The 21,374-nt window shown below is 40.5% G+C and overlaps 1 protein-coding gene across 1 annotated transcript in view; it reads left to right on the top strand.

Annotated features, from left to right (window-relative positions):
• mta2 (metastasis associated 1 family, member 2) overlaps positions 1-21,374 on the top strand; it is a 51,755-nt gene that overhangs the window by 26,221 nt on the left and 4,160 nt on the right. The window contains exons 4-17 of the mRNA XM_044185191.1: positions 5,619-5,736; positions 7,208-7,271; positions 7,946-8,063; positions 10,026-10,128; positions 10,588-10,687; positions 12,986-13,174; positions 13,387-13,461; positions 14,070-14,128; positions 14,229-14,329; positions 18,813-18,952; positions 19,170-19,398; positions 19,684-19,773; positions 19,898-20,016; positions 20,551-20,693. Of these exons, the coding sequence (XP_044041126.1) occupies positions 5,619-5,736; positions 7,208-7,271; positions 7,946-8,063; positions 10,026-10,128; positions 10,588-10,687; positions 12,986-13,174; positions 13,387-13,461; positions 14,070-14,128; positions 14,229-14,329; positions 18,813-18,952; positions 19,170-19,398; positions 19,684-19,773; positions 19,898-20,016; positions 20,551-20,693 (1,648 nt within the window). The remainder of the gene's footprint in view (positions 1-5,618; positions 5,737-7,207; positions 7,272-7,945; positions 8,064-10,025; positions 10,129-10,587; positions 10,688-12,985; positions 13,175-13,386; positions 13,462-14,069; positions 14,129-14,228; positions 14,330-18,812; positions 18,953-19,169; positions 19,399-19,683; positions 19,774-19,897; positions 20,017-20,550; positions 20,694-21,374) is intronic.

Raw genomic sequence — 21,374 nt, 5'->3', positions numbered from 1 at the left:
ACATTTTTGAGGGGCTTAGGATGCTCAAACTCTTGAAATTTTGCACACACATCACAATTGGCAAAAGTCGCGAAAGCCCTGCGGTGATTCGGCTCGGCCGTGGCCTGGGGGCTCCATAGCGCCCCCAAATGCATGCCACGGTTGGGGGAAAGTTGCTTTGATCTTCATGAGATTTGGGTGGATCATTGCTTTCATCATAAAGAACATATTTCAGTTTCTTTTGAGAGAGTTTTCCCAACAAGTAGTCAGCCATTTTGGATTTCCTGCATCAATTTAATTTTTTTTAAACACATGTTTGAGGCCTTTAGAATGCTGAGAAAGTCACGAAACTTTGCGCCCAGACTTGAACTGGTAAATACTTTGAGTTCACTTTTGGGCTTGGGGGGTGGCATGTCGGCTCTATAGTGCCCCCTAATGACTTTTAACCTTCAAAACGGTTAGGGGTAGCTGAAAACTCACGAAACTTGGCACATGCGTCAGAAGGGGTGTGTATTGTTTTCTGGTATAGTCTGGGGCTTGGGTGTGGCAAAATGGCTCGATCCCCTACAAAATTTCCCCGAAGCAGCCCCTGCGGTACGTTTTCATCTAGATATACGAAATTTGGGAGGCAGATGTATCTTCTCTAGACTTTCCTCAAACGGTGTTGCTGTGCTGATGTGACAAAGTTTGGCGAATTTTAGTGTTTTTAAAAAATGTATTTATTTTATGTTGAACTGCTCCTAGAGAAATAATCCGATCGACTTCAGATTTGGGCAGTGCAATCTAAAGACCGTTGTGATGCTAAATTGCGAAGCTTTTTACGTTTCTCAAGCGGTATTGCTGTGGCGATGCAGCAAAAACTGGGTTCCAAAATTAGTAACTGTGCTACCTCAGCTCCACATCATCAGATCTTTTCCATATTTCACATGCTTGATAAGAGTCCCGGGCTGAGGACATTTAAAGGCTAATTTGGAGTTTTATTGTGTGACTACACTTGATACATGGCAACACCGTGTATGATTAGTGCATGTTCTCTAGCACCGCATACTGGATGCAGGAAGTGATATTTAACTCCTTTGCGCAGTGCCCAATGGTCTTGAAGAATTGGAGCAGTGTCGGCTGGCCTCCGGGCACAAGACCGCAGCTGCCGCTCCCCCCCGAGGTGCGCTTGGAGGCGAGGGCCCATTCAACGCTGCTTGCAACTTTAATTAGATTTTCTTCTTCCCTTCTGTATCCAGTTACTGAAAGCATCATCAATCTAATTAGTTGTTTTCAGCCCCATAGTTCATGTCATTATAATTGAATTTGGAAATTTTGCATTTGTCCGCTGCTTTGGCAGTATTACTTCTAGTAAAGTCTGTCGATTAGCACCTGAAGGTGACTGGCTAAGTGGGCATTCAGATAGAAAACAGCCCTGTGTTAAACAAAAAAATGGGCTGTGTTTGTGGGGGCGTGTTCTTTAAGGTAGCGATGAACAATGAGATAGGATCCAGGGAGTCCAGTTTGAGTAACAGATCCATTAGTTTGAGAGCTTAAAGGCCCTGAAAATACAATCAGCTTCTTACTATAAGCGATGGGAACACAAGATCTTCTGACAAGCTGAACCGTTTTGGTTATTTCACTTTAATGATTTTTGTATTTGTGTTTTCAACATTGCTCTTCTCACTGGTTTTAAGTGGGCGGGGTTCTGTTGGAAAAACGTGGTGTCGCATATTTCCGTCCACCAATCAGAACTTATGTTGCCAGCACTGTCAATCAAATCTGATCAAACCACACATTTTATCTTTCATCGCGACAATCGAGAGGTTAACTACACTTGACAGTTCATGCGCTATTACCTTATACCGTATTATTATCATCAACCGGTAAACCCACTTTGTACTTCACACTTAATTTATTTTATACTCATACCCACTTGGTACTTAATTTATTTTCTGACCTGTATTATAGTGTATTATATTTTTTTTGCTTACTACTTCTATTCCTGTGTGCACTGACATGATAGTGAGCTGCTTTAGCAAAAGAGTTTCCCCTCGGGGATCAATAAAGTATTTCTCATTCTGATTAACAGTAGAAATGTTATGTACCTTCATGTTATGTACCCGGAATGTGCGTTTGCACTCAATTGATTGGCCAGCACAACGCGTTGCCGGTTGCCAGGAGCCCTCTGCATTGGCACTCCTGCTACGTCACCAGACTGGTCTGATTGCAATTAACGAGAGGGCTGCGTTTTTTCAAACAGTGCTACTGTCAGTCCGAACACAGCCTCAGGAGAAATAATAAAAGCAAGATGGGACAACTAGCAGTACATCCGCTCCAGACTTTATCCACACTAAAGAGGCTAAATCGGAATACACAGTTGTCCCATGAAAACAGTGTGCATCCTAGCCTTTTAGGTCATTTTCGTTAAGAAATCAATCAACCCTAAAACACCAAAACAACAGGAAAATAGCCAAATCTCTTCTTCTTTGTCCTGTTTCGGTTGCCAATTGTGCATCACAGCTAACATCTGGTTTGCATAAACTCAGTCAGGTGACGCTGCTGAGTGTCAGCTGGTTAAACCTCGGTTTGCCCCCCTCTTCTCTGTCAGCACCTTTTTACAGATCACTGCAAGTGTCATGGAGGAATAAAAAACTACTTGTGTGCACAATTTAATAAAACTAATTAGTTTGTTTACTAAATCATGCACCCAATTTAACTGAGTATTGTTACATATTGTTATATTTAATGGATGTCAAAGATTAAGTGGAAAGATTTCATTATTTTTTTTGCCTGACTAGTGTTTCCATAGTCAAGAATTAACTTGCTCGCTCAACAAATTAAGTAGTTAAAAAGTACAGATTAATAATTTGTGCTGTCAAATTATCAACACGAGAACACGATTTATTGATTTTGTGCACACAAATTAGTTTTTCTTCATGACACTTGCTGGCCTCTGCATATTTTTAGTTTCTCCACCACTGAATGAGTATATAATAGTGGTTTTGTTTATGGCTCATAAAAGCTAAACCAATCAAACACTTTTTGCTGCACTGACAGGTCGATCAAATCTGTATTTTGTGATCACCGGCGTTTTCAGTTTTATCCCCTCTGGTGAGTGGTTTGGAAAAGCTAAATGTTCGGAGTGGAAAAAATCCTGCTTAACAAAAAATTTTGTTAATGTAATTTCAAAGTTTATCCAACCCTGTCATAGACACAAAGTAATGTATGTGACTGAGTCTAACTGAGCCTGCTCTGGTCTGTTCAGGTCTTGCTTGATTTGGCCCGTTGTAATCCTGTAACAGTGATGAAGAAGAGTACCAACGCCTTCTCTCTGCTGCTGCTCATTTGTACTAAACCTTGCTTTATCTGCCTCACTTATTTTTTTCATCACTGCTCCCCTCCTCTTCCTCCTCCTACACACACACATCAATTCTTTCTGCAGAACAAAAGGCCCTTGATCTGTCCCAGGGGACCACAGCATGCAACGGGTTAATTCTGACTTGCCTTGTGTCTTTGTCAGAGTGAAGAAAATGTGTGTGTCTGTGTTTGTCTGTACGAGTGTGTTACTGTTATGCTATGCTCGCGTTTCTGTGTATATGTGGTTTCTTCTCGCGCGTGTGGGTGGGTGGGGGGGTGTGTGTGTGTGGGTGTGTGTGTGTGTGTGTGTGTGTGTGTGTAGGGAGTTGGGGATACATGTTGGGGGGGATGGGCGCCTCAGGTTTGGTATACAGGGTTTCCTACTTTGTTTGGCAGGGACTAGCCGGACAAGGGGGAGGTGGGCGGGGGTTGAGAGGTTAACAGAAAAGGGGTGTGGCTTAAGGTACCGTCCCTCTTGCTCACTATCTCTCTCAGTGTCTCTCTCTCTCTCCCTTGCCCTCACTGACAGGGTTTCCTGTGGCTGAGTGCAGGGGTGGAGTCCATGGAGATGGAGCGATATAGTCCTTCCCCTCCAGTTTGCAACAGATTACTCATCCGCCTGAAATTAGGAATGTGCAATCTAGTAGCCGAACACACACACATAGCTGCCTATGGTTTATGATTTTTTCATATCTCTTACTGGCTGGGAACATGGGTTTCACATGTCACATGGGTTTGGTAATGTGAAACAGTTGCATTGTTTTATAGTAAGTCCATTAATAACTGTGTCTGTGGGCCTGTGCATTGTAGTGGATGGCAATGATCAAGTACACAGCTTACAGTCATACATTTCTTGTAGAAGTCTTAATCACACCATTGAGCACTCAAAACCAATTTTCTCAGACCTGATCATTGGATGACCTCTGAACTCTCATAAAATGCTTCACAGAGGATTAACAAAATATTAACAGCTGCAATAGGAAGTAAAAGCAATAAAATAAAAGTAAGAAATTAACTCGGAGGACAAAAACAGTAGAAGGTCATTACATAAGTGTGTCTATAAACATAACGGCCTGAGGCATAAGGCTGTGTTCAGACAGACAACAGTACGGCTTAAAAAAAGGCAGCCTCCTTATTCGTGTCAATGAGACCACTGCTTTGGCACAGCAGGCGTCCCGATGCAGAAGTCTCCCTCAGAAATGTTGAGCCTGGCTCATCTTTTGCCACAATGCAATGCATTTTTACTATACAGCAAGACCTGCCAATTGATTTTAACATAGAAAAATCTCACATAGAGATAGTAAGAGGATAGTTACCACAGTATGGCAAAATCTTTAACAGTAGATAAATTTGTGTCATCTCACGCAATATATTGCCATATCGCCAAACCTTAACTTGCGATTGTCGACACAGAGGATAAAATGATTGTCACTGTAATAACTTTCCAGAGTTGTAAAATCCAGTCCTATGCTGTTTTAAACTGCTGCGCAGTGTTTTGGAGTCCGATAAACCTTCAAACTCATGGATCTATTACTCAAACTGGACTTTTTGGATAATATTTTGTTGTCTCACCTGCACCTAAAGCAACACAGCCCTGCATTTGTTAACACAGGGCTGTATTTTGTCTGAACACTCGGTAAAGGCAGGCTCACAATTGACAACAATTCATTGGACCTGGTGAGCGAAATTGCCCTCTTCACACCCTATCAGTACACACACTGGAAAATGAAGTTCTGACATGGGGTTACCCATTATAAGACTGATTAAGTCGTCATCTCTGTGAGAGACAGAAAAAATAGAGGGAGATAGAGAAGTGCAAAAGAGAGGGACTAGGTGAGAACAAAAGAAAAACTAAGCAGAAACTGAAACGTAACTGCTGATTGGTCCACAGTGACAAGATCCACATTTCATTGCAAAACTCAGCAGAGCAGATCATCTCACAGTTTTAACCTAACATGCTGTTCAGGGCCCAGCCACCACCAGGGGGCCTCTCTGTGAAAATTGTGGGTATTAACCAGGGCATGGGTTTGCTTGATACCTTCATTCAACCTCCTATCAATGTACAAACTACAACCGGAAATGTTATTTTAAAAATGTTTTATTGATTGATGTATTCATTTTTTTTAAACCTGAAAAAAAGATTTTTGATTTCATATTTTACTCTGTCTGTGGGGTCCTGACCAATAGCTTACAGATTGTTTTAGACCTCTAAACTGGCAAGACTGTACGGAATTCTGTATGTCCCTTTTCAATGTTTGTCATGTCAGTGGAAAAGCATTGCTGATGTGTTTGTGTTGTAGGAGAATTTGAGGAGGAGTCGAAGCAGCCGACACTGTCTGAACAGCAGAAACACCAGCTCAAACACAGAGAACTCTTCCTGTCTCGACAGTTTGAATCTCTACCTGCTACTCATATACGGTACGTGTTTATTAACAGGAGCTACTGACAGAGCTGAAGTTCAGTTTGAATCCAGACACCTGTCATGCACGGCGATGACTGAACTGCTGAGTAAATCGATGCTGCAGTCATCCTCAGCTGTTAAGGCAGTGATATGTTCTGTCCTGCACAGGCCATCCCATTCTGTTTCCTGTTTAGAAAGAGTTGTCGCCATCCTGTTCAGCTGTTAAGTGAATTTTCAAATGATGCTATAGTGACAGAGGGGCACATGCATACCACATATTGGATTTAATCATGCAGGCATATTACATAGATATCCAAGTATGATATCTACTAAACTAAAAGCAGCTGCACCAGCAACAGATGTCCATATTATTCACATTATTTCCATATTCATTCGAATTGGCTTGTATTGAACCGTTTTTAATAAGGTTTTTTAATGTGTGTAACACATTGCTTTTAAACATGTATTTGCCTTTAATCAGAAAATAAATAGGTGTCAAATCTCCTATTGAAAATATTTGATGAAAAAAATAAATAAAAGATACAAGATGATAATTAACATAGTAGTAGTTTATTATTTGAAATCTGGCTGAATACATTGGCAATCTCAAAGGCACACAATAAGGCTCGCACATAAGGCGTTTTTGTTTCTGGTCTTTTAGCATCAGACTTGGTACAAAGCCAGAGGGCCTGAAGTTACAGTGCTAGTAAAGTTGTAAAAAGGTTTTGGAGATGCAAAGATGAATGTCACATACACGTTTGCCTTTCAAACAGTAATTTCATTGGTTTCCAGCAAGTTTCTTTATTTCTAAATGCTGAACATGTCCATATATATATATCTGTATACTTGATACTTTGTAAACAGAAAACCTGTCAGTAGCAAAATTAGAAGAGAAAAAAGGATTGCCCCAACTGGCTTTACAGTGGGCATGTCCTCACACATAACTGGCCACAAGTTTGTCATAATGTCCAGTCATTACAAAACACATGTTCGTGAAACATTTTCTAACGAGCCTGCTGTGGTGGAAATTTGAGTGAAATTGATTGGTTTGTGAGGTGTATTACAAAGTAGCTCATTCACGTCAATGTCCACTGGTTTCTACAATAAAACAGGAGCACCTTATGGTACAATGTAATCCAGAATAAACACGTTTTTTGACACGCATGATCACAATCACAATGTTTGGTTGACGCCTGTCAGAGACGTGTTGTGTTGACTCCATGATCATCTTTTAAGTTGTAATTTGTGTTGACATTTGACTACATTGTACCATTTTATTTGGTGTTTTGTTATTCTTCTTTTGGCAGCACTAAGCATAGTTGTGTACTGTCTGATATTGCTTGGCTCTTTTTGGCTTTATTATTATAATTATGTTATTGTATTGCATGTCTTTGTATCAAACCTTTTTTACCTTTTGAGACTGTAGAGAGCATGTACATCTTTGTCTTAGACTTCTTGGTCTCTGAATGCTCCTCTCTGTCTCCCCAGGGGGAAATGTAACGTCACCCTCCTCAATGAAACAGACGTCCTGGCCAGCTACCTGGATAAAGAGGTAAGTTAATTTGTCATCAACAGATTACTTTGGCCAGGCATGCAAACTTGTCACCTTTTGGCGACAGTCCCCGTTTCGAATCCAAAATAGGTAATTTGTGGGATTTGTGTAGAACCGATGGGTGTTTCAAATTCCCGCATGCCTTAAAGGGACGGTTCATCCCAAAATCAAATTTGTCCTCTCACCTGTAGTGCTGTTTATCCATCACAATTGTTTTGGTGTGAGTTGCCAAGTTTTGGAGATATCTGCTGTAGAGATGTCTGCCTTTTTGGAATATAATGGACTATATGGCCCTCACGGCCATGGTGCTATAAGCGCCAAAGAAATACATTTGAAAAATTCAACAGCAAAGTCTCCTTCCAGAAATCATGACCCGGTTACTCAAGATCATCCACAGACCTTGTTGTGAGCAGTTTCATGTAGGAACTATCGGTAGGAAAAAAAATAGTTCCTACGTGAAACTGCTCACAACAAATACATTTTTCCTAGCCGATATTTTAAAAAAACATATTTCCGGGGTTCGCATCTTTGTCACCTTTTTCGCCCCTGATGAGTTTGAATGCCTGTTTGGCGCCCATTTATTCTCAGTTTTTACTTTTCACATTACAAAAAGAAAGACACTTTGAATGAATTGCATTTGGCAAGCAGCTTCTTCTGCTGTGTGTTCTGTCTAGGACTGTTTCTTCTACTCTTTGGTGTTCGACCCTGTCCAGAAGACCCTGCTGGCGGACCAGGGCGAGATCCGGGTGGGCTCTAAGTACCAGGCAGAGATCCCTGACAAGCTATCTGAGGGTGAGCAGTGCACTAAAAGTTGGTGATATCAGGCAAACAAATATTTCCTGAATTCAGTCGCTACTTGAGTTGTTTCTACCTAGGGATGTTCCTAATGAGTGATTTCCCTGTCGATAAAACATAAATTATAATTTAGACTAGTCGATTAAGAAAACTCTCAGAAAACAGTCAAAATTGAACACAATTTAATTGATAAGGTTAAACATTGTCCAACAAATTAGTGCATGTATTTAAGAGCCATTTGAAACAGTTAACCACATTCTTGAATAACCAAATCGTATTTAAAATGGCGCTTAAATGTGTGGCACTTTGCCCCGTGCATTATGAACATTGCACATTATTCTACAAAACACGACAACTCACTAAATAAAAGTCAACAAATACCTTTTGAAATACAAACATTGCTACTGAAATGTGTGGCATTTTGCGCCGTGCATTAGGAATATTGCACATTATCCTACAAAAAACATAACTCACTAAAAGTCAACCGATAACATTTGAAATAATAATAAAAAATATTTAAAAAATAATAATCTTTCATCAGAAAAACTACAATAATAGGCCTACAAAAAAAGAATAATTAGATTAATAAGATTAACAGTTTTATTAGGTTATTCAACAACAACGGCATGCTGTTGGCAATCAGCTTCAAACAGCAGGTACACACAACATGGTAAGCCTACTTACGCGACTTACGAAACATTTTTGTTCTGCAAAATCAACATGTCAACATGTTCGGGTGAAAGGCGAGACCTCAGTCTATTTACCATAAGTCCAGCAGCTGACAAAACACTCAGCTGGCACAGATGTTGCAGGTAGACAAAGGTAGCCGGCATAGTTTTGAAAAGCTGCGTCTTCCTGCACCACCACACAAGTGGATCTTCATTAGGTGGGATACAGGTTTGCATCCAGTCGCGATTCAGCTTATCTTGATCCGTGGACTCTCCATAGCCATGCCCAAATAAAGAAATTTTGGTTGAGTGTCAGCCAAGTCGTCTTCTATAGGCCTGTCACAGTCTCCCTCATCATCATCCTCTGGGAGGCTGTGATACTGAGCAGCAAGCTTTTCTCCTATTGCCCGTTGCATGTCTATCTGGAGAAAGCTGAGGTGCTTGTCTTTACTCTAGTGCGCACGTCTGGAGCACATTACTAACTTCAGTTTCCTTCAGTCATAAAACGTTATTGTCATGTACGACTCAGTTGTCATGGAAGTCCAACCATCTGTAGTTATGGCCACATTCTGCCTACTCCATGTTCAGTTGAATCTGTCATTTTTTTTTTAATGGCTGTGCTCCAATCTGAATGTGATCTGAATGATTTTGTACCCCAGCACCGTGTATTCAGGCTCAATATATTCCATTAACGTTCGGAAGCCTTTGCCTTCAACAAAGCTGAGTGGAAGCATATCTTGCTCAGGCATTGCCGTGATGAGCTGCGCTATCTTTTCGGACTGTTCGGGATCGCAGCATCTGCGGATTGGGGTGGTAAACAGTGTCATACTGGTTTGCAGAGTGTGGCTAACGCTAGCAGTGCTAGCACCGGCAGCCTGCTCTCTTTGCAGGTTAACATCCACATGTCTGTGCTGAATGTGGTTATGCATTGCTCCGGTCGAGTGGTTATATGCCAGTTTGTTCTGACACAGCCTACATACAACCTTATTTTCATTTGCTAGATCAAAATCAAAATACTGCCAAACCATGCTGGTTTTGTGAGATATCATCTTTGTTCAAGTTTACAACATCCAGACATTAGCGATCCTGCCACTCCATCTTTTGGTAGGTGGCTGCGTAACTTCTTAGATGCAACAGTTACCAGCGTTAATAATTAATACATTTAATAATTAGTTTAACTAGTGACTAGTATTTCTGGTGCCGACTAGCAAGGGTAGTTTTTGTTGGGGTTTTTTTAGTCGACTAATCATGCACATCCCTGTTTCTACCTGTTTCTTCCTCCTTGTCTCAGGTGAGTCAGATAACCGGATCCAGGAGAAGCTAGAGACCAAGGTGTGGGACCCCAACAACCACCTCAAAGACCCTCAGATTGACCAGTTCCTGGTGGTGGCACGGTAACGCTCCCTTGCCATCTGTCACCCAGTTGCATCATCATCACTAGATCCTGTTGCCATGACAACTTCTGACTCTTCTGACAGCTTTTCTAGAGGAAATGCATGCATTAGCAACAAATTTGATAATCTCTCATTGGAAAATAAATATTATTTCATGATATATGTAACATCTGTTCTTTGCAGGAGCTTAAGATAAGATTGTAAAAGTGTAGTGTTATGAAAGTGAGGTCAGCAGAATATTAGTGATGCAGCACAGTTTTTTAAAAGAAATCTATAGCATGTTTGCTTTTGGAGGGAATCATTCTGCTCGCTTTAAATATGAGCCAAACACTCCATCTAGTGGTCATTTAATAAACATTCAGCACTAAACACATTAACTCATAAACAGTACTAATATTTACCTATTGCAAATGTAGAACAGACTGATCAGTGATATTAACCAGTATCTATTTGTTTCAGTGCGGTGGGGACATTTGCTCGGGCCCTGGACTGCAGCAGCTCTATCCGCCAGCCCAGCCTCCATATGAGTGCAGCTGCAGCCTCTAGAGACATCACATTGGTGAGACTATTGTGTGTGTGTGTGTGTGTGTGTGTGTGTGTGTGCGAGTGCGCTTGTTTTTCCATACTATATTACAAAATGAAGAGAAATAAAGTTGTGTGTTAACGGTTTGTGAAGTTTTTTTAAATTTGAAATTGGCATTAACTAATTCCTATAGCAGACGTCTTGCATCATTTCTTGTTAGTACACAACAGTAATTCAATTCAATTTTATTTATATAGCGCCAATTCATAACAGAAGTTATCTCATTGCACTTTTCCTATAGAGCAGGTCTAGACCATACTCTTTTATATTATTATTTACAGACACCCAACAAATCCCACCATGAGCAAGCACTTGGTGACAGTGGCAAGGAAAAACGTCCTTTAAGAGGCAGAAACCTTGGGCAGAACCAGACTCAGGGTGGGCGGCCATCTAGAGAGAGAGGGAGAGAAAATTCCACCTAGAATTTTAAAATAATAATAATGTAATAGTAGTGGTAATATTAATAATAGGATAATAATAATAATAATAATTTATCCTTTAACTCCCACATGAAACAAACTTCAAGGACTGCCTTCTTTCGCCTACGTAACATTGCAAAAATAAACGGTCGCTAGCAAAACTGAATGGGATTAGCGAGAAAGTCGCTAAAAGGAGGAGAGAGCTATGAGTGCTTCAACAGAACTAGTGTACATTTAAATGTATAGCAGATAGTCACTATAATGAAGAATCGAACAAAATTAACTGTGATGAGCTAGAGCAGCAAAAATACACTACTAGTAACACACAAACACCGGTGACGGGAAAGTCACAGTTCATTACATTTCTTGTGTAATAACTGCCATACTAGTTGGTTTAACAACCAGGCAACTGCTCAGGTGCCCCAGATCCCCCAAGGGCTCCAAAAACCCCAGTGTCACTATCTGTTATTTGGCTGCACAGAATTTAATTACTTGTTAATTTTATTGCAAGTACAATATCTACCAATGCACATCTTGAATTATTAGCTAATCTTGGGCAGTATGGCAAACATTTATATCACAGTAAGTTTTGTCATGTGTCTGTCGCGATATATACGAGTCATATAAAAATATCCCAAAATTTTCAATTGTATCAGGCTAAATTCTTATATACTGTACTTTGCAGTGTGAAATGCTTTAAGCCAGGGAGCTCATACCTTGGGTTGGGTATTATGTTCACCTGTAAAAATCCCTCATTTTTGGAGGTTCCTATAGGCACCGTGTCTTTTACTATTGGGGGGTGGAGGCAACAGCATGTGTGATGTGGAAAAAGCTCATATTAATGTTACATTTGTTGCTCAGGTGTTTGTCTGAGAGCCTCATAGCTTGTTCCAGTTGATGGGTGTAATTGCTGGTCTTTGAGACTGTGCACTTGCACTCTGCTGGCATTAATAAATGGCGATGCATCCGGTGATAAACTGAGTTTCCCAGCTTTACTGGCACAGGCTTTCAGCTTACTTAATATGGACTGTACTTGTATAGCGCCTTTCTAGTCTTCCGACCACTCAAAGCGCTTCACACTACTACTTTCATATCACCCCATTCACACACTGCTCATCAGTACAAAGAAACTAATTCAGTCACACACCGAAGGCACAGCCCTCGGGAGCAATTTGGGATTCAGTACCTTGCAGACGGATACTTTGACATGTGGGAAGCCAGGATCGAACCGCCGACCTTCCGAGTGGACGACCCGCTCTATCTCCAAGTCCCCATCATAGCACACATCACCTACCTGTTTCGTGTCAGATTTTAAGAAGCCTAGTCCCTTGGGACGGTCTCATCCACTGGCTACTTAAAGCCCCATTATGACACACAGTCTCTCACACCGTCAGTATCTTGTTACCTCATTAATCTACAGCACCTTCAGTTTAAGATAGTTAGTATGTCACTAAGTGTAACTTATCCACAGTCTATCGAAGGTACAATTTTTTTTTATTAAGTAAATTTTATGTTTATATTGCCCAGCCCTACTCAAGGGAGCCTATGTCATAATCTAGTTTTTCAGACTAGTTTATGTTGTCCTCACAAAGGACAAAGAAGCACTGTACTTGTATCAGACCCAACAAAACCTTTTCCCCCCGAGGCTCCTAACGTGTTTCTCTGGCCTTGATACGTAGTACTCGTGGTACCTTCCTAGAGACTGATTTTACAATCTGGCTGTGTTTTTAGAAGTATGTACAGGTAAAATCACATGACAAGCCTCTAATGGTAATACATGTATGTTATATAATTGCCCGCTGAGGACGAAGCTTTAATGTTCCACCGCTTGTCTCTACCATCTCTCTCCTGTCAGTTCCATGCTATGGACACATTGCAGAAGAACAACTATGACCTGGCCAAAGCCATGTCCACCCTGGTTCCTCAGGGGGGTCCGGTGCTCTGCCGCGATGAGATGGAGGAGTGGAGCGCCTCAGAGGCCATGCTGTTTGAGGAGGCTCTGGAGAAATATGGCAAAGACTTCAATGACATCCGCCAGGACTTTGTAAGCTCTTCTTCTCTGCTATCTCTTACCGTATACATGTGGAAGCTTGAGTAGTGGTAATATTGATATAAAATTCCAGGTATTCATTGTTGATACACAAATTTTAAAGTGTGTCGTAAACTTCAGTGTGATGTGGAATTGAATTGAACTGTCTTGTATATGTCCTGTATGCGGAATTCTGGTTCAGTAGATGTTTTCTTCCTCTCCCTCAGCTGCCCTGGAAGTCTCTAGCCAGTGTGGTCCAGTTCTACTACATGTGGAAGACTACCGACCGCTACATCCAACAGGTATGTCTCCACTAAGCAAAATTAAAAAAGCGTTTGATTTGGGTTTGACTGCATGTTTCTATCAGAATCCGTGTACCAGAATAATTAGTTCTTTTCATATGCAATTTGGAATCCAAAATCGGAAAATGAAAAACCGCTTCGTTATGTCATTATTCATTTATGAATCTAACACAAAAAAACTAATAACTTCTTTTCTTTTTTTTTGTACTTCGATTTTATGCTCAAGGAAAAATAGGAAATTTCTGACTTCTGATAGCCTAACTCTGCCGCACATACACTTGGCTGATGGCACTACCTGATTTAATGTAGCCTAATGAATGTGAGCTTGAACATCAATAAAAGTGGGTGTGTGTTACAACAAAGTATTTTGGAAAATGTCACTTGTGTGAACAGAAACTTTTACAAGAAACAGGAAGTATAATGTTGCCATGGATACAGTGAGTTAGGCTGTGGGCAGCAACATGATGGATGGATTCATAAATGAATAATGAATTGTTCTTTAATTTTCTAAGTTTGGATTCTCTATTGAATATGAAAGCAACGAATAAGAAACGGATTTATCAGGCTTCTCACAAACCCATTTCCCATTCACTCTTTTCTTTTGTCAGAAACGACTAAAGGCAGCAGAGGCAGACAGCAAGCTGAAGCAGGTGTACATCCCCACCTAGTGAGTATTACTGTAAACTGCTACACACAGTACCCTCCTTGAGTTAGAACTACTGTCAGAATAACTCATTCTTGTCTCCACACTCTCCTCCCCTCACCAGCACCAAACCCAACCCTAACCAGATCATGGTGCCAGGCAGCAAGCCTGGTATGAACGGGGCAGCAGGCTTTCAGAAAGGACTCAGCTGTGAGAGCTGCCACAGTAAGTACACACTCTGAAGGAGGGATTTGATGTGGACAATTTCTGCAAGCAGTTTGAGATAAAAAATTGTTTGTAGGACAGCACTAATCAAAACAATCTTTGCTAATACGATACCTGATAAATAAGATGAACCAACACAGACGTGATTATTTCTCGCTTTGTTTTACAACAATAAAACACAGCCGACGTAATTGCAATTTTTGATATTGATCAATAAAAGAGACTGTCAAAGTAAAAACAACTATGACACAGCTAAATTTCACTTGTGCAGTCTCTGGTGCACATTATACCCGAAGACCTGCATCATAGGTTCACATCTCTCCCACTTGACCACATACGCGTTTCTATTTTCCCTTTCTGTCCTTTTCTCTCTCCCCATCTTTCTTCTCTTTCTCTTTTCAGCAAGTCATTTAAATTATGTCAAAACGTTAGCATTAAATTAATTTCTAAACCTGATAGAAATGTTTACAACAAGTTTTTATTTTTTTATTTTATTTTGGTTGATTTCAGTAACAATTGAAGTCCAAATTCATTCAGATTAAGGCAATGATAATTAAGTCAAACGAGAGTTTTTTCCCCCTGTATAGACAGGCAGACTATCTGAGAGAATTTATAAACTGGATATTGCATTCTTGAAAAGACATGGTGATGTAGTGGCTGAACCTCTAATTCACTTGATCAACATGACTAGTGGGAAGTTCCCGAAGTGTGGAAGCAACCAAGAGTGATGCCTATTTTTAAATCTGGAGCCACTGATCAAGTGGATAATTATCGGCCAATTAGCATGCTTCCTGTTTTCTCTAAGCTTTTGGAAAAGGTGATGGAAATGCAACTGATGAACCACCTAGAAACGAGTTGTTACCTGCACCCTTTACAATTTGGGAGTGCAAACTGCTACCTTTTTGGAAAAAAAATCTAATCATACATAGACAAAGGGAACTTGGTGGGGGCAGTCTTCCTGGACCTTAAGAAAGCATTTGATACCATAAATCATAGCATTCTTATCTCCAAACTTTCCAAGAATAGTTTCTCTGAAAAAAAAAAACAAACCCTGTCATGGTTTGAATCATATCTTACCGTAAACAATGTATCATCAACAATAAAAAAATCCTCTTTTTTAAAGAGTAAAACGGGAATCCCACAGGGATCGGTGCTAGGACCAATACTCTTTAAGTCTATACATTAACAACCTTCCTGAGTCATGTCCTGGGGCTGGTCTCCAGATGTACTTAGATGATAGTCATATACGCTTATGGGAAAACAGCTATTGCAGTTACAGACCAATTGTCAAAACAGCGTTGGCTTGAGAACTCGTGTTTGACATTTAATGTCAAAAAAACAGTGTCCATATGTTTTTCCTCTGGAAGATGGCACAGACTAACTGAATTAGATGTTAAGATCAACAGTCAGTCAATCAATCAAGTTTCTTAGGTCAAATATCTAGGTCTAAAGTTGGACCTTCACTTGAAATTTGACAAACATGTTAAAAAAAATAGTAGATATGTAAAAGTCAATCTGTACTAGAGCACGACTGATTTATTGTTCTGGCCTATCGCAGATATATCAGTATTGGCGTATATGTTATCCAATATGCGCCGATATGAAACTGAAGAGCCTGTGTTAATATATTGGTGTTACTACAAAGTTTATCCAGCAGAATGCATTCAGAATCAGAAATACTTTATTGATCCCCAAGGGGAAACTCTTTTGTTACAGCAGCTCACTGTCACGTCAGTGCACACAGGGATAGAAGTTCTAAGCAAATCAGAATATAATACACTATAATACAGGTAAGATAAATTAAGTGCAAAGTGGATATAAGTATAAAATTAAAATAAGTGTAAAGTACAAAGTGGATTTACTGTTTGATAAGTATGTACGGTATAATAATACAATGTAATAATACAAGTAGTAAGTAATAGTGCATGAACTGTCAAATTAAGTGTAGCTTATTTAGATTATTATGAGGCGGTGGATATTGCACAGCAGTAATAGAAGTATGAATAAATATCAATAAATAGGGAATTTTAAACTGAAAACAGTTTATTGCACAGCTGTATCAACACAGAATATTGCACAATTATTTCAAGTATTGTATGGATGTTAATGATCAATGTCCAGTTTAATCACTTAGGGCCATATAGACTGACACTTAGAGGGAGGAGTTAAAGAGTTTGATGGCCACAGGCAGGAATGACTTCCTATGGCGCTCTGTGGATTCACTGCAGTGGCAAGCAGTGTAACATGAGAGAAAAGAAGCAACTCTTAAGAACTCACGTCATAAGAGTAAAATACAGGTGGTGTTATGAAATGTAACAGCCACCTCACTAATGGTTAAAACTATAAACCAGCACAAAAATGACAATTGCCAACATAAACACCGTGTTCTGAAGAGACACATTACAAACACTAACAAAAAGTAGCATTTACATTTTGGAACATAATTTAACACAGATTGCAGATTGAAAGGTAAGCGTCAGAGCATCTCGTCATCATTCTGCAGCTCAGCAGACAACAGTGTGGTGTGGTGGTGTGCAAAAGTGTTTGCCCCCTTCATGATTTCTTTTTTTTTTTTTTGCATGTTTGTCACACTTAAATGTTTCCGATCATCAAACAACAAGTAACACAAGTAAACACAAAATGCAGTTTTTAAATGAAGGTTGTTATTATTAAGGGAGAACAAAATCCAAACCTACATGGGCTTGTGTGAAAAAGTGATTGCCCCCTAAACCTAATAACTGGTTGCTCCACCCTTAGCAGCAACAACTGCAATCAGACGTTTGCGATAACTTGCAATGAGTCTTTCACAGCACTGTGGAGGAATTTTGGCCCACTCATCTTTGCAGAATTGTTGTAATTCAGCCACATTGGAGGGTTTTCAAGCATGAACTGCCTTTTTGAGGTCATGCCACAGCATCTCAATAGGATTCAGGTCAGGACTTTGACTAGGCCACTCCAAAGTCTTCATTTTGTTTTTCTTCTTCGTCTGTCAGCCTCACTATGCTGTATCAAATTCACATCTGAATCAATATAAGGTTCGGCTATTATGCAGCAGTTGTTGAATAAACATTCCAAACAGTTTGCTCAACTTATCTCCACTAGGCCACTCCAAAGTCTTCATTTTGTTCTTCAGCCATTCAGAGACCCCACAACAACATCGAAAGAACTGCAGGCCTCACTTGCCTCAGTTAAGGTCAGTGTTCATGACTCCACCATAAGAAAGAGACTGAAGGAAAGAACATCATACCAACAGTAAAATATGGTGGTGGTAGTGTGATGGTCTGGGGCTGTTTTGCTGCTTCAGGACCTGGAAGACTTGCTGTGATAAATGGAACCATGAATTCTGCTGTCTACCAAAAACTCCTGAAGGAGAATGTCCGGCCATCTGTTCGTGACCTCAAGCTGAAGCGAACTTGGGTTCAGCAGCAGGATAATGATCCAGAACACACCAGCAAGTCCACCTCTGAATGGCTGAAGAAGAACAAAATGAAGACTTTGGAGTGGCCTAGTCAAAGTCCTGACCTGAATCCTATTGAGATGCTGTGGCATGACCTTAAAAAGGCAGTTCATGCTCGAAAACCCTCCAATGTGGCTGAATTACAACAATTCTGCAAAGATGAGTAGGCACACATATATATATATATATATATATATATATATATATATATATATATATATATATATATATATATATATATATATATATATATATATATATATATATAAATAAATAAATGAGAGAGAGATCTCCACTTAGAAGTATGCTTTGGCAGTACGGCAAGTCCTATAAGGTCAACTAAATGCACCATATAGTTTAAATTTGTTCTGTGAACATGTTTTATGGCTGTTATTTTAAATGCCCATCAATGGAACGGGCATTGGAAATCAGCAGCACCTATAAATACTGTGATACATTGCATTGGATAATTGTTATGCAATTCTCTGTTTCCCTTTCAAATAAACATGAAATGAAATTAAATTAATAATTCTAAATACGTATTTTAAAAATAAAAAATTTAAATCGTATGTACGTGCCACTTAAGACCAAATTTGTTTGTACATGTGGTTCTTCCATGAGGCCCAACATGTTCCAAAGTACGGTGTCTCCTATAGAAAGAGGATGGTTTGAGTTCCTGAGGTTTCAAAGATACAATACAACAATATCACATTGGTCTACTGTGACTATACTGTATGTGAAAGTTTGTCAGGTACATTTCAGTAGTTACTTCCTACTGTCTGTATTGACTTTGATAGCACTGCCTGTGTAATGTACAATGACACTGCATACTTTGGTGTCATTCCAGACTCCATCTATAAACCACTGCAACTCACAAAAAGATGTGAGCAAACGTAGAAAATCAAACATTGGTTGACTGGTTTTGACCAGTGATCATATCACGGAGTGTAATGTGTTTAGTCCAGAAGTAGTATAAGCCTGTTAAGCTGCCCTTTCTTAACACTGATTCTACCCTCACCAACCCAGCGGCCCAGTCTCCTCAGTGGTATGCCTGGGGGCCTCCCAACATGCAGTGCAGACTGTGCGCCTCCTGCTGGATCTATTGGAAGAAATATGGAGGCCTGAAGACCCCCACACAGCTAGAGGGCGCTGCAAGAGCTGGCTCTGTAAGTCTCCTTCCTTACAGTCTCATCTTAGTTAAGTAATGTCTTTTATATCAGTCAAAAGCAGTATAGAAATTAATCATGCTATTGCAGTGGTTAGACTTGAGTTATGAACAAGAAATGAGCTGTTCCAACATTGTTTTCAAGAGTTGACCGCTCAGAATGACATGTCTCTAGTTGAGTTGCTTCCTCATGGTGTCCCTTCTTCCTCTCCATCCAGGAGTCAGGCCCCCGCGGTCACATGACACGTCAGGAGGTCCAGGGCATGTCGCCGTTCACCCGCAATGAGGGTCGAGCCAAGCTGCTGGCCAAGAACCGGCAGACATTCATCCTGCAGACCACCAAGCTGACCCGCATTGCCCGGCGGGTGTGTGAGGACATCCTGCAGCCTCGCCGCGCGGCACGGCGGCCCTACGCCTCCATCAATGCCAACGCCGTCAAGGCTGAGTGTATGTACACACACACACATCAATACTCAGTACTTATTAATAAGGTTAGACAGGATTTTATGCTCGACCATCATATGTAATTTATGCTTTCTTGAAGCAAATCTTTGAAGCTTATTTTTAAACTACTTTAACTTTAGGATGTTCAGGTAGCATCACATACTCTACTCATACTTTTTGATATTTATTCATGCTTTTAAATATACTGTGTAACATCAGCAGATTAGATAAGAAGATTAATCTAAACCACATTGTACATTGGTTCAAATGTTATATCTGTTTCTTCAGGTATGATCAGGCTGCCCAAAGCCACAAAAACTCCCCTGAAGAGCAAGTTGGTGCCTCGACAGTCACTGGCCACCATAGTGAAGGATTTAGGTAAGAACACATCATGTGACCACCACTTCTCAGCAGGTCTCTGAATCCTAAATTGCTACATGTGTCTTATCTGTCCTTTCTCCAGTATGATTGGTTGTTGAGGAGTGTTGTTGTGTCTCTGCAGCCATCTCAGCTCCTCTGAAACTGAAGGCATCTAGAGGACCCCCAACACCGATCAACAGGAATCAGGCCAGCCAGCCCCGTGTGGGCCAAAGCCTGCTGGGAAAGAGAGGCTTCGACAGCGTCCGTATTCCCCACACACACACACACACACACACACCGTACACTGTGTTTACAGCACTGCTGGTTTATAATTTTTAAGAATATGCTCACATAAACTGGAATTACACATCTCCAAGCTGCATGTAGGAAAACGTGCACGAGAGTCGCTTGGATATAAGTTTCTTATATATGTGTATGTAGTACGTTTACGCTTGTCTCCGTTTTGAACCCACCTCCTGACAGGAGTTGAATCAACCAAACTTTCTTGACATGCAGGTCCGTACAAAGCGTTGTTGAGATTTGGAGGGTGTGTGCATCAGCTCCTCTGTGAGCCTCTGTGACCTACAATTAGCTGCAACAGCTGATTCTATGTGTTGTGGTAGTTACTATCAATGTTTCCATTATTCTCCTCAGTATTGTCCCTAAAATGTGAAACTTCTCTTCAGCCTAAAAGAAACGATGTTCAATGTTCAATTGAGGAATCTTCCGAAGTGACAATTTTCCAACTATTCTGAGGCTGCTCCACACTTATTCTGGTCTTTCATTGGTTCACAGGCTACAGGGGTGCCCTACCCAGCCAATGGGAGGCCGTATACTTCAGGTATGAGGACCACCTCTCAGTCGGTCATCAAGCGGCAGAAGGTCAGCCAGGGGGAGGCACCCAACCCTGTGGTGTTTGTGGCTACAAAGGACACCAGGTACATTTCACTGTTTTAGTCCTATCATTAAAACCCTATCATCTTAAAGGTGAAGCCTGTGTCATGCCGCACCATTAGTCCATGTTCATATGTACTGAATGTGTTTTCATGTGTGACAAGTCGTCGTGGGTGTAGGGACCTTCCTCGTCCAAGCTCAGAGGGTGATATTTAAATGAATGTTTAGGAATATTCAGGCAGAGCTAACATTACTGTCAGCCATGGCTGCTCTATTATCTGTTCTTATCAGCAATTGCAAACACTGTACTCCTACAACGTCTACTACTACTGCTATTACTAAACTGCTGGGGTACAGTGGGAACAGCAGGTTGGAGAAAGGAAGGCCTCACGAGTACAGTAACCAGGGTTACTGGCCTCACTTGTGCAAAGCCAAATACTGCAAAGAAAAACATGTTTTTTTAATTAAGCAAGACTACAGTGGGATGAAAGACCACAACACCTGCGGCCGCTCTAACATCCAAAAAAAGGTTCAAAAAGTGTGATGTGAAGTACCTCAAGTTTGTTATGATACATTTCTTAAATTATAATGGCTCCTGAAATTGTAAAAAAGAAAAGCAGTGTCACAGGGGGTTCCACTGTTGAAGGTTCAACCACAGTAATAGCCCATTATGTCCACTTAAGCAGCTTGTATATGTTGTAATTAATTTTCTGTTAGAGAGTAAG

This window comes from Siniperca chuatsi, linkage group LG22 (genome assembly GCF_020085105.1).
Source record: "Siniperca chuatsi isolate FFG_IHB_CAS linkage group LG22, ASM2008510v1, whole genome shotgun sequence".
Classification (NCBI taxonomy): Eukaryota; Metazoa; Chordata; class Actinopteri; order Centrarchiformes; family Sinipercidae; genus Siniperca; species Siniperca chuatsi.
This window is presented reverse-complemented; position numbering and strand designations above follow the sequence as displayed.